This window comes from Schistocerca nitens, chromosome 4, assembly GCF_023898315.1.
Source record: "Schistocerca nitens isolate TAMUIC-IGC-003100 chromosome 4, iqSchNite1.1, whole genome shotgun sequence".
NCBI lineage: Eukaryota > Metazoa > Arthropoda > Insecta > Orthoptera > Acrididae > Schistocerca > Schistocerca nitens.
In genome coordinates, this window is record NC_064617.1 from 888,883,827 (window position 1) to 888,898,081 (window position 14,255).

The 14,255-nt window shown below is 45.5% G+C and overlaps 1 protein-coding gene across 1 annotated transcript in view; it reads left to right on the plus strand.

The window, feature by feature from the left end:
- LOC126252644 (uncharacterized) overlaps window positions 1-14,255 on the plus strand; it is a 257,033-nt gene that overhangs the window by 227,514 nt on the left and 15,264 nt on the right. Inside the window, exons 6-8 of the mRNA XM_049953546.1 lie at window positions 6,258-6,496; window positions 11,623-11,777; window positions 11,820-11,947. Of these exons, the coding sequence (XP_049809503.1) occupies window positions 6,258-6,496; window positions 11,623-11,777; window positions 11,820-11,947 (522 nt within the window). The remainder of the gene's footprint in view (window positions 1-6,257; window positions 6,497-11,622; window positions 11,778-11,819; window positions 11,948-14,255) is intronic.

Sequence of the window (14,255 nt, forward strand, 5' to 3'; positions counted from 1 at the left end):
AATGAATTTCTGCGCTGTACGTGGAGGTACAGGCTTGTTCGGATGAAAAAGCGATGTCAAAGGCTTGTGGTCCGTGATGATGGTAAAGTGACGACCATACAAGAAGTCATGAAACTTGGTAACACCAAACACAAGAGCCAAAGCTTCCTTCTCTATTTGTGAATAATTTCTTTGCGCAGATGAGAGCAATTTGGACGCAAAGGCAATAGGGCGATCATGCGAGCCATCTTTGTGCGCAAGCACAGCACCGATCCCGAAATCCGAGGCATCTACCATCAACAAAAGGGGTTTTCGGGGATCGAATGGCGTAAGGCAAGTATTTGAAAGTAACGCCGATTTCAACTGGCGAAAGGCGCGTTCGCATTCCGTCGTCCAGACGAACGGAACACCTTTACGGCGTAAGCGATGAAGCGGAGCTGAAATGGAAGAAGCATTGCGCACAAACCGATGATAATAATTTACCTTACCCAGCACACTCTGTAGCTGGTTTAAGTTCTGCGGTGACGGCAAGTCCTGAATGGCACGAAGGTGCTCTGGACTCGGATGTATTCCTTGGGCATTTATGACATGCCCCAGGTACGGTAAGTCACGAGCAAAAAACACACATTTGTCCTTCCTCAAGCGAAGACCATTCTGACGCAATACCTGAAATAATGTCCGGAGATTCTGCAAATGTTCGGCTTCTGTCTTTCCTGAGATCACAATATCGTCCAGATAGTTCGCAGCAGTAGGGACCGACGCACAAATAGTTTGTAAATACTGCTGAAACAAAGCAGGGGCGGATGCACACCCGAATGGCAGTCTTTTGAAGCGATACAAGCCAAGATGCGTGTTAACCACTAAGACGCGCTGGGATTCTTCGTCCACAGGTATTTGCAAGTACGCATCTGCTAGGTCCAATTTTGAAAAATATTTTCCCGGGCACAGTTTGTCAAAAAGATCTTCCGGGCGGGGCAAAGGAAAAGTAGCAGTCACAAGTTGTGGATTCACAGTTGCCTTGAAGTCCACGCAAAGTCTCAATTTTCCGGAAGGTTTGGGCAAAATGACTAAGGGTGAGGCCCAGAGAGAAGCCTGCACACGTTCAATGACACCTTGAGATTCTAATTCGGCTAATGTTCTTGCGACCTCATCACGCAATGCGTGGGGAACATTGCGCGCTCTGAAAAATTTCGGTTGCGCGTTGTCTTTCAGTTCCAAATGCGCTTCATAGTTCTTAGCGCAACCAAGGCCCGGTGCAAAAATGTCTGCAAATTCCTCACAAAGACTAGAAACACTGGCGGACGGCACAGTCTGATTCACTGATAGGACCTGATTTACTATAGACAAATTAAACAATTGAAACAAATCTAATCCAAACAAGTTCACTGCACTAGAGGAACGAAGAACATAAAATGACACAAGTTTTGTCTGTCCCTTGTATGTTGCAATAAGGCTGCACTGTCCCAACACAGGTATATGCTGTCCTGAGTAACTAGTTAACTTAACATTTGCGGCACGCAATGGCGGGGCGCCCAGTTGTTTGTACGTGTCGTGATTGAGCAATGAAACTGCAGCTCCGGTATCGAGCTGGAATGGTATCACTTTTCCTGCAAAGTCTAAGTCCACAAAAAGTTTATTGTCTTGTTGACGACAAGAGCGACTGTCACGTGCAATTTGAACTGATACAGGTCCAGAAGCACTTGCAACTTTACGGGATTTCCGGCGACGTCGACGCACACTTTGGGTGGGACGAACACAGTCACTGTTAGCTAAAGTGTCACTGGACGGGTGGGCATGAACTACATGAATGTCCATGGGCGAAGGTCCACGAGCCTGATTGTCCTGGGTTCGATTCCGGCGCGAAGCAAAGGGCCTGGAATTTGTGTGATTGTCTGATCTTAACTTTTTCTGGCAAACACTTTGTACATGTCCTTTCTTGTGACAGTAAAAGCAAATAGCTTGGCGTGACGGGCAATTTTCACGCGAATGTCTAGTTGCACACCGCGGGCAAGATTTCACTGCAGTTGCTTGCTTACGCGGCGCACGTGGTTGCCAGCTAGGCTGCCGCTGCGAAGTCGGGCGCGAGGGCCGCTTAGCGTCCCGTGCAGCGGGCCCGGCGGGCCGATTAACGTGACACACTGCTGGCGAAGATTCAAATGATGCCTGAGCAAAGTCAAGTGTGTCTTGCCTGTCCAATATGTCTATCACTTGTTGCAGGGAGGGATTAACGAGTTTCAAAATCTGTTCCCTTATGCGAACATCAGAAACGTTCTGTGCAATTGCATCACGCACCATAGTATCTGAATATGGGAGGCCACATTCACAGGCAAACGCGCAGTCTCTAGTAAGTCCTTGCAAAGTTGCAACCCACTCCCTATTAGTCTGACCGGCGGTACGTTTTGTACGAAAAAACGTATACCGTTTGGCAACTACATTAACTGTTTCTTTGAAATAGGCATCCAAAGCAGACAAAATTTCTTCGTAGGACAGAGTTGCTACGTCGCGTCGGGGAAACAATTTCACTATCACACGGTAGGTAGACACACCGACACAAGAAAGCAAAAACGGCTGCCGCTCTTTACCTTGAATTCCATAAGCAGTGAGGTGGAACCGGAACTGATCGGCCCACTCAGTCCAGCTTTCGTTATGGGCCTCAAAGGGCCTAAATGGCGGTGCGACAGCGTTGTGTGGCTGCGGTAGCGATGAAGCGGCTGCCGCCGCATCGGTTTGCAGCGCACGTTGACCCTGGACGAGCTGTCCAAGGGCCTCCAATAACGCCTGCGTCTGCTGATTCTGCAAGCGAAAAAAGTCGGACAGTACATCTGGAGAATGCGGCGAAGCCATGACACAAGCAATTTAGAGCAAGTATAACACAAAGACTGCAACGTGGGCGCGGCATCCCATCCTCGTCGCCAAAATATTGTTGTGTCGATTCCCTAAGGTCTCGACACAATGAGTGGCTAGGTGCACGCGAAACTAACGCAGACGGGCGTAAATTCTGAAACAGGAGACTGGATGAAAACTATAAAGAAAAGAAGAGAGATTTTAATATACTTAACTTTAATGTAGTCTTGTTCTTGTTGAAATACATCTCTTGCATAGTAGTAAGCAATTAGCAATGATACACATGGCGCCTTGCTAGGTAGTAGCGATGGACTAGCTGAAGGCTATTTAATCTGTCTCTCGGCAAATGAGAGGAATACTTGGTAGGTCTAGTCGCAAGCTATGTCGTCCGTACAACTGGGGCGAGGTCAAGTCCGTGTCTTGTGACCTGCCCTGTGATGGCGCTACGTTTGCGATTACATAGTGGCGACACGCGGGTCCGACATGTACTACAGGACCGCGGCCGATTTAAGTTACCACCTAGCAAGTGTGGTGTCTAGCGGTGACACCACACTGGCAACGCCATGCTGTAGTGCAGAAGGACATGTGAAATGTTCTTGGACGTAAAACTGCCTCTGACATATAATATTAATTCTGCGTTGTTCCAGTTCCTCATAAACAAACTATCTAAATTTTACTGAACCATAAGGTGCATTTCTTATGAGTGACTGCTGCAACAGGGAAAAGGAGGGAGCCAGAGCAAAAATGGTCGTATCGGTGCCCAAACACGCGAAGATGCTTCCGTTTTTTTAGAAGACTCTGATAGAAAACAGGGTACCAGCTGCCTCTCCTCGGCATCTTTAAAACGATTTCCAAATATTTTAGCATGTGAAGATATTCGCGTTTTTTTATGGTGAGAGAGAAGAAGAAAATGGCAGTGGCAAAGAGATGGAAAAGGAATACATACTGGAAGGTAGTAGGCAGTGACTGTGTAACAGAATACCAGACAGTGGTTATTTTACAGAAAGGTCGAAGGAGACGGTGGCGGTGTGAGAGGAAGAGAGGGACGTGGTGGCAGTCGAACAGTTGTAGTAAACGAGTGAAGGAGACAGTGTCAGGAGGGGTGAGGGGAGGAATAAACAGAAGGAGAAAGTGGAAGTAGATGAGAGCCATTGATTATGTGAGACACTGTATGTGATAATGAGAAAGAGGAAGAGAGAAAAAGTGACAGCGAGAAGAGACAACAGCAGTGGGATGGAATGAGTGAGGTAGCAGCAGTAAGGGAGAGCAAAAGAGAGACAGCGACAGTGAGAGGAGGCAGTAGTAGTAGGACAGAAGGAAGCGGACTGCGGCTGTGACATAGGAGACAAAGAGAGACACAAAGAAATAATGACAATGAGTTGGGCTGAGTGAGTGAGTGAAAACGGGCAAGTGGGAGTGGATACATTGTAGGGAAGCAGCCTACTCACGCCATATAAAATTCATATGCTTTCCATTGTGTGCCAGCCCAGTCCGCAGTAACTAGCTATGAGGTCATGAATGTTGTGCAATACCTTAAAAATAAAGTAAATAATCTGAAAAGTTGATAGAATGTCAGGAATGGTGTTAAAATGATAATGTGTTAAGTTTCAGTTTAGTAACTTCAACAGTTTTCGAAATTTGGACGTTTTACGTAAAAATCATCAGCGCAACAGGAAGGAGCTAGAAACTTCAAAATTTATATTCAGATTCCTTTATCATTTTAATTTAATGGAAACAGCATGCCGGATCTCACAAAGTAATATTTTGGTTGAAATTCATGATTTTCTGTTTTTGTGCCCTAAAAGTTCGGAAGCAAGGTAGATTAAGTAAGTGATTAAAGCTAGGACGGTTAGATTTAGGTAAAATGGAGATACGCTATAATAACAAAAGCGAAGTTTCAAAAAGGTAGCTATAAAACTATAGCTGTAGCATCTCTCCAAAGGGCAAGTTCAGAGCTCATCTATTGCGTGCACTAGCACTAAAATAATTCTCTCGCCAAAAGTATTTAACCTAGCCACATTAGAATTTTATTACAGATACTTACCTGTGTGCTGATTGCACAATTAAATCGACAGCTACATTGGCCTTCAGCGAATGAAACAATTAATTACTTAGTAACTTGAAGTGATGTTTTACTAGCCCGAGCGGTTGGTCAGTAGGCCAAATGTTGTCGGCTGCTCCTTCAGCAGTCTGCACCGCGGCTATATAAATAAGAGCGTGCGAGCTAAAGTAAAGCCCCAGTTCTCTTCTAGATTGCCGGTCAGTGTGGCCGAGCGGTTCTAGGCGCTTCAGACTGGAACCGCGCGACCGCTACGGTCGCAGGTTCGAATCCTGCCTTGGGCATGGATGTGTGTGATGTCCTTAGGCTAGTTAGGTTTAAGTAGTTCTAAGTTCTAGGGGACTGATGACCATAGCTGTTAAGTCCCATAGTGCTCAGAGCCATTTGAACCATTCTTCTAGATTCATATCAACACACACTCCGTGTCGGAAGCCGCGTCGCATTTGGGCAGTTGTAAGGAAATGCCTTGCATGCCGTATTACGGAACTCGATATGTACTTAACAATGAGTTCGCATTGGGGTAAAGTGTTGATTATGGAACGACCTCCAGTGATTTAGTCTCAGTTTGTGTATGTCGTATTTTCACGTGTCGCCGCAGGCCGGTCTTTCTACCATTACTAGTGTGGCGTTTGATGAGTATTAACATCAAATTTTGGCGAGCATTCACTTTGAACATTTACATCGATAACGATTATTGAACAGTTTCGTTATATAGGGATAATAGGATCTGCGCAATAGACTCTGAACTGCCCTGATAGTACAATAGCTGATATGGGTAATCATTTGTCTGGAATTTCACACTTTATCGTTTTCAGAATATAGTGAGAATTGTTATAGTAAAATGCATTTTATATGAATCCCAGACATCATCCTAAATCCTCAGAGTAATGAACTTCAATAATCAATTATTTATTTCTCTATCAGAGTGGGCACAGTGAACTCTAATTAGAGACATCACGTTTTTGCTAATCACTTACTGATTGTCAACATTGTAGTTAGAGAGCCTGTGTTGAGAACGGCAATAAATAATAGAAATAATTCTTTATTTTCCACCCGCCGCCCCGCAACATATGAGCGACTTACAGCGATGGACTAGTGACTGTGAGGAGGATACACTTAGGGGAGCTTGCGGGAGTGAGAGGCTAGTTGCATGTTAAAAAACGCAAGAGAACATTTTTAAAGGTGCTCGGGACAACAAAAAAGGCAGCTAGTACCCCACTTTCCAGTCAGAGTCTCATAAATTAACAGGGACATATTCTCATTTTCCCACTGCTTTGAATATGCTTGTAATCGACAGTTGAGAGAAACCTCTCAGATCGGAGAAGCTTCAGCTAGACCGGCAGGTAAATGAGCTGAGGAGCTGTGGCGGGTGCAGGTGCGGCTGCAGGACGGCGCCACCAAGACGACGACGACCACGTTCACGACGTCGGCGTCGCCCGAGCACGAGCCGGTGTTCGTGGTGGAGGTGACGCAGCCGCGCGGCTACTCGGCGCTGCCCGCCTGCGGCGACGCCGACGCGGACGCGGGCAACCCCGGCGCCTGCAGGCAGGCCGCGCCAGCCGCCAGTCAGCGCGCGCAGGTAGGCGCGGAGGCGGCGGCGTCTGGGCCTCTGGCGTAATTTGTAACGGGCGTAATATTTACTTCGTAATGTTACGCAGCGTTTGCATGTTACGGTCGGAGAATATATAGGATGGTCCATTGATAGTGACCGCGCCAATACGCATCAAACGAAAAAACTACAAAGAACGAAACTCGTCTAACTTGAAGGGGGAAACCAGATGGAGCTATGGTTGGCCCGCTAGATGGCGCTCCTATACGTCGAACGGATATCAACTGCATTTTTTAAAAATAGGAACCCCCATTTTTTATTACACATTCGTGTAGTACGTAAAGACCACTTTTTTCGCTTTGTGATAGATGGCGCTGTAATAGTCACAAACGTATAAGTACGTGGTATCACGTAACATTCCGCCACTGCGGACGGTATTTGCTTCGTGATACATTACCCGTGTTAAAATGGACCGTTTACCAATTTCGTAAAAGGTCGATATCGTGTTGATGTATGGCTATTGTGATCAAAATGCCCAACGGGCGTGTGCTATGTATGCCGCTCGGTATCTGGACGACATCATCCAAGTGTCCGGACCGTTCGCCTGATAGTTACGTTATTTAAGGAAACAGGAAGTGTTCAGCCACAGTTGAAACGTCAACCACGACCTGCGACAAATGATGATGTCGCGACTAATCCGCACATCAGTAGCAGACAAATTGCGCGAGAATCGGGAATCTCAAAAACGTCGGTGTTGAGAATGCTACATCAACATCGATTGCACCCGTGCCATATTTCTATGCACCAGGAATTGCATGGCTACGACTTTAAACGTCGTGTACAGTTCTTCCACTGGGCCCAAGAGAAATTACGGGACGATGACAGATTTTTGCACGCGTTCTATTTAGCGACGAACCTTCATTCACCAACAGCGATAACGTAAACCGGCATAATATGCACTATTGGGCAACGCAAAATCCACGATGCCTGCTACAAGTGGAACATCAGAGACCTTGGAGTGTTAATGAATGGTGCGGCATTATGTGAGGAAAGATAACTGGATCCCATTTTATCGATGGCAATCTAAATGGTGCAATGTATGCTGATTTCTTGCGTAATGTTCTATCGATGTTACTATAAGATGTTTCACTGCATGACAGAATGGCGATGTACTTCCAACATGATGGATGTCCGGCAAATAGATCGCGTGCGGTTGAAGCGGTATGGAATAGCATATTTCATGACAGGTGGATTGGTCCTCGAAGTACCATACCATGGCCCGCACGTTCACCGGATCTGACGTCTCCGGATTTCTTTCTGTGGGGAAAGTTGAAAGATATTTGCTATCGCGATCCACTTACAACGCCTGACAACATGCGTCAGCGTATTGTCAATGCATGTGCGAACATTACGGAAGGCTAACTTCTCGCTGTCGAGAGAAATGTCTTTACACGTATTGCCAAATGGATTGAGGTTGACGGACATCATTTTGAGCATTTATTGCATTAATGTGGTATTTACAGGTAAGCACGCTGTAACAGCATGCGTTCTCAGAAATGATAAGTTCACAAAGGTACATGTATCACATTGGAACAACCGAAATAAAATGTTCAAACGTACATATGTTCTGTATTTTATTTTAAAAAACTGACCTGTTACCAACACTTCGTCTAAAATTGTGAGCCATATGTTTGTGACTATTACAGCGCCATCTATCACAAAGCGAAAAAAGTGGTCCAACTAAAACATTCATATTTCTTTACGTACTACACGAGCATGTAATAACAAAGTGGGATTCCTATTCAGAAAAACGCATTTGATATCCGTTTAACCTATGGCAGCGAAATCTAGCGGGCCAACCATAGAGCCATCTGGTTTCCCCCTTCAAGCTAGACAAGCTTCGTTCTTTGCAGTTTTTTCATTTGACGCTTATTTCGTGTGATATTTGGCCTGGTCACGATCAATGGACCACGCTGTATTTAAAATTTATCACGAAAAAAGTATTCTTTAATTTTATCCATTCTTGTCAATATTTCTCCAGTAGCTGTCTTACTTTCGTAAAATGAATAACAACCGCCTTTAGTTACAATCGTGATTTTACTTCAATGCATGAAGCATTTCGAGCCCTGGGCGCTCATCTTTGGGCACTTTTTTTCAGATTTAAGTTAATGCTGATCTCTTTCCAGCAGTGGATATATGGAAAGACGGGGCAATGAAACTTAGCTGACAGTGACATAACAGTGCTAGAAAACGAGTGAAGGAGACAGTGTCGGTGGTGGGGTGGGGGTTGGGGGAGAAGGGGGGGGGGTAAGTAGTAACGAAAAGAAGAAAGTGGAAATGTGTGAGAGATTTTTTTCTCTTTTAGCTTAATTGCGGTCTCTTTACAGAAGTGGATGCGTCGAAACAGACCAGAATTAACCTAAATCAGAAAAAATTGAAACTGTCAAAGTGCCTGAAGATGAGTCCCCAGGGCTCGAAATGCGTCGTCCATTTAAATAACATCACGATTGTGACTGAAGGTGATCGTTCTTTATTGTACGAAAAAGTATTAATTTCATAGAGCCAATGTGTCCTGCCCACTAGTCTCTTATAGAGTGCCTAAAGGATGCTACTTTCTCGGATAGCTATAATACAATTCAAGCAAATCACATTAATAGTTTTATTAAAACAAAGAAGATTTACAATACTTAACTTGGGATTTACAACGACGTGTCGCAAGCGATGGGCGGCTTGCAGATAGTGTCTTTCTCTATATACTACGTCAATACAAGCAATGGATATGGATCACTATCAACGGCTATCGCCGTGCTCTCTCCTGAGGGGTGGTTTCTACTAGTGTCGGTCTAGTGCTCTGCGGCCGGGCCTGGCAGGAGCAGCGCTTATATTCTTGTCTTGTAGAGGCTGCTCCTGTCGTGGTGCCGTCATAGTCAGTGGGCTATTTGTCTCATGTCGTCTCACAGCCTTCTCTGCTCCTGCGTTCTTCGCCTTCGTGCCGGCGCTTTGTGGTTACGCCGGAACACTCTACACTTTTGGACTTTGAAAAATAATTGGGAAGAGCGGACGCCTTGTAAAATTATCTAAATAACACTAAAAAATAACGAAAAGCTGTTAAATCAGAGAAAACATAATCTAGTTTCAAAGTAGTATAATATAACATCTTCCAGAACGTTGTAGTATTCCTGTGTGCTTTCTTTTCTGAAAGTAATAGCCTTGCTATCTGATGCTCCTGTAGGTTTTAGTTGCATTAGTCTGCTTTTGTAGCGTTCAGGACAGAGATTAAGGTACTTTTCCTAGCAATTTCGTCTTTTAAAGGGTGTTCAATGCTATTTCTCTTTGTGCAATGGGCGGCAATTATTCCTAAACCATTACCAGTAACTCCAATGAAATAAGCCTGCATAGCAATGCAGCACTAAATCAGCTCTTCTGCTGCTTCTTTATCAGAAATTTTACATCTTTCTGTCATTGGTATTTGCTGAATCCATTGATGTAACGTACTTCATGATACACAAATTCGTGTTGTTTTGGAACATTAAACTGTTTCATGCCATCTTCCGACCAGTCATCTATTTCTGAGCAGCAACATCACGTTTCACCATTTTACTCCTAGTCCTAGATGAATTCTACTTTCTTTCGTCAAACTCCCCATGTGTGTGTGTGTGTGTGTGTGTGTGTGTGTGTGTGTGTGTGTGTGTGTGTTCGTAGCTTCCGGACGCTCAACGCTGAGGTTATCAGCGTCGTTACACATGTTAAAAGAAAGCAATGTGGATAAAATGACTAAAATTGTTGATACACGGTGAAGAGGAAATCTATAAAATAACACTCATGCACTCACTCCCACCTCACTCGCTTTGACCCACACAACCACTCTATCACACACGTCTTAATACAATGGAGAAGGGTGATAGGTGCTACACATGGGATTAAAACAGAAGTGAAAGCAGAGAATAGCTAACAGAAAGGCGTAGGAAAATGTGACTGGCTGACGACAAAAATCGTGGTCGACATAGTCACTCTGGTAACACATCAAGAACATCTCCCTACAATTTTTGGAAATAAGTTGGGCAGATGACAAAACCTTAGAGCTCTAACCACATTCGTTTCAGTGTCAGTTACAATAGAAGGCAGATCTGTCAGCAAGTCTGCCACTACCCCCTGGTCCGAAAATAAAACGCAGTCTAGAAAGGTGTGTCGCAGGCTGATCTGCACACCAGAAGCACCACACATTGGAGGATCCTCTTACCAAAGCCACAAATCATGTATCACAGGGCTGTGGCTTAGGTGAACACGAGTAAGGAGAAAACTCGTCCCGTCTTCGTGGCTGGGATGAGGCACGCCACTGGACGAGAAGCAGCTTATTGTCTTCTTCCCATCGACGCCTGACTCTGTACCTCAGCAGCGAGATGGTAGCACACAGGGGAACGGCGCACTGAAGTAATTCAGCATCACGGCACGTTTCCTGGGCTGCTAGATGCGCCCTTTCGTTTCCCTCAATACCCGTGTGCCCAGCTACCCAACAGAAAGACAACTCCCGTCCCAGCCGTTGCAGTTCGAGGACGGTGTTCTGGATATTTTGAATTACTTTATCTGCTGCGCACATGCTCAGCCTCGCCATTCTCCTCTTGGAATTTAAGAGAATTCCAAGAAAATAGTGTGTACTAATATAGGCAGACTTTGAACATGAAAAGGTGAGGGGTGACGGTTAAAGCAAGTGAAGGGGCTCCAGTTAATGTGACCATAGTCTAGATTTTGCTAACACAGTACACGTTTAACCAAACATGTAAACCAAACTATGATAATCATTCATCTTAATCACTACTTTACGAAAACACGTATCGGTTGAAAGGCTTATCTGCCAAAATGCAGGGGAAATAATGAAGACTGTGCGCGATGTAAAACCTTTTTCTCTTGTCAAAATACGTAATGTATAATCGATAAGTAAGAATAGAGCATGAACTCCCATCAACGGCAGGATGTAGTGCCAACAGATGGGCAGTCCTGTTTAGAGGGGAGTCCAGTTGAGGGCGCGGTTTGCCAGAGAGCCTCGTTAGCAGCCGCTTCCCCTCCCGTTCCAGGTTCACCGCGCAGACGCCGACGACGATGACGAGGACGCGGGCGGCGGCGCGTCGGTCGAGGAGGCGTCCTCGGGGGTGGCGCCGGCGTCGCGGGCGTCGGGGGCGGCGCCGCCCCGCAGCAACACGGGCCTGTCGCAATCCGACCTGAGCGTGTCTTCGGCGGGCTCGGCCAACCCGAGCTACCGCTACGGCAACCAGACGGGCTACGACGGTGGACCGTTCGGCTACCCGCAGTACGCCGGATACTGCGTCGAGGCGGCCGCCCCCGGCGCCGGCGCCGGCGCTGCGGGGGCGGTGGCCGCGGCGACCACTGAAGCGCCCTCCGCCTCCGCCTCGGCCACCGTCACGCCGGGATCGGCGCGCAGGCCCGTCTTCTGGGGCGGCCAGGACTCGATGCTGAGCAGCGACCAGCAGTCGGAGCAGCTGCTGTCTGACATCTTGCAGGTGGGCACGGCTGTCGGTCGGGTCCAGACTGTGCGCGAATCCACCTGCCAGCCTGTGCCGCACCGCGCTACTCGCCGCGACAGTTCTCCGTATACAGTATAACCTACAGTGTCAATTATCGATACGCCCTCACGGGCATCTTCGTGAAATGTACAGTTTTAAATTGAGTTCTTGTTGTTTTCTTCAGTCCAGAGACTGGTTTGATTGCGCTGTACATGCTACTCTACCCTGTGCAAGCTTCTTCATCTCTGAATAGCTACTGCAGCCTACATCCTTTTGAATTGTAGTTGTTGTTGTTGTGGTCTTCAGTCCTGAGACTGGTTTGATGCAGCTCTCCATGCTACTCTATCCTGTGCAAGGTGCTTCATCTCCCCGTACGCAATGCAGCCTACATCCTTCTGAATCTGATCCTTTTGAATATGCTTAGTGTATTCATCTCTTGGTCTACCTCATCGCTGTTTACAAATTTCGCTTCTTCAGAAACGCATTCCTTGCCATTGCCTCTACATTTTATAAGCTACATACTTCGACAGTCATTAGTTATTTTCCTTCCCAAATAGCAAAACTCATTTACTACTTTAACTGTCTCATTTCCTAATCTAATTCCCTCAGCATCACCGACTACATTTCATTATCCTCGGTTTTGATGATGTGCATCTTATGTTCTTCTTTCAAGACGCTGTCCATTCCGTTCAGCTGCTTTTCCAGGTCCTTTGCTACCTCTGAAAGAGTTACAATGTCGTCGGCAAACCTCCAAGTTTTTTTTTTCTGCTCCCTGGACTCTAATTACCACTCCAATTTTTTCTTTCGTTTCCTTTACTGCTTCTTCAATATACGGACGGAATAACATCGGGGATAGGCTACAACCATGTCTGACTCCATTCTCAGCCACTGCTTCCCTTTCGTGCCCCTCGAAACTTATAACTACAGTCTGGTTTTTACCGCCGGCTGGAGTGGACGAGCGGTTCTAGGTGCTTCAGTCTGGAACCGCGTGACTGATACGGTCGCAGGTTCTAATCCTGCCTCGGGCACGGATGTGTGTGATGTCCTTAGGTTAGTTAGGTTTAAGTAGTTCTAAGTTCTAGGGGACTGATGACCTCAGATGTTAAGCCCCATAGTGTTCATAGCCATTTGAACCTATATTTTACCCCTGTCACCTTCAGAATTTGAAAGAGAGTATTCCAGTCAACATTGTAGAAAGCTTTCCCTAAGCCTGCAAATGCTAGAAACGTAGATCTGCCTTTCCTTAATTTCCTAAGACAAGTCGTAGGGTCAGTATTGCCTCGCATGTTCCAACATTTCTACGGAAACCGAACTGATCTTCTTGAGGTCGGCTTCTACCAGTTTTTCCATTCGTCTGTAAAGAACTGACTTAGAGAAATGAATTTACTTTTGTGCACATTTGCCGACTATAAAGTTTTGAGTTGAGACCGTAATTTGCATATGAATCTCTGTACACAGAGTGAACCGGAACTCCACCGTACTATGGAACAAAATAAGAAAAAAGTCTAGAAAACAAGGGCGCTAAAGTGCATCCCTCAAGAGCTACGAACACTTGTTAATCTTCACTACTACGAAACACAACTCCTCCACTGAACAAGTGCTCATAGTGCACTGTGGTGGAAATGTTTACTGGATACCTTCTTCTTGTTTTGTCCCATTCTACCACCTCTCGAAATATGGAAAGCAAGGAGGAGGCAGTGGAAGGGATTTTTATTCACAGCATCGAAATTGAACAAATCCTCGAAGCTCTTAAGGTATGCATTTCAGAGCTCATATTTAAAAGACATTTTTTAAACTACACAAATACTGATTTTTGCCTTATTTTACAAATTCTGTTATTAATGCTACTGCACAACCTAGGTTTCGGGCTATAAACCCATTTTAATACAATTCTGATCCCAAAGATAAACATGATTACAGAGCAAATATAATCATCTCATTTTCTTAAGGTATCGATCCATAGCTTAATGTAAAACAACGTCAATGATCATTTTTAACAAATTACATATGTATTTACACAGTTCAGTAATTACACTAACATGACTGGAATGAAATTATGCATCAACCAAGAACTTTTTACCTACTTACGGACTGTGGCCCAAAGTCTTGCTTCCATCCTGGGGTTGTGGTCTCATTTAAAGGAGGTGAATAACTGAATTGGGTCTACTGGTTTAATAATAGGGTTGGAAATTTACAAATTTGTCTTTTAATTTCTAAAATTTCTAATTAGTTAAGTTTAGCCCCCCTCTTTTGCCGGCCGCGGTGGCCGAGCGGTTCTAGGCACTTCAGTCGCAGGTTCGAATCC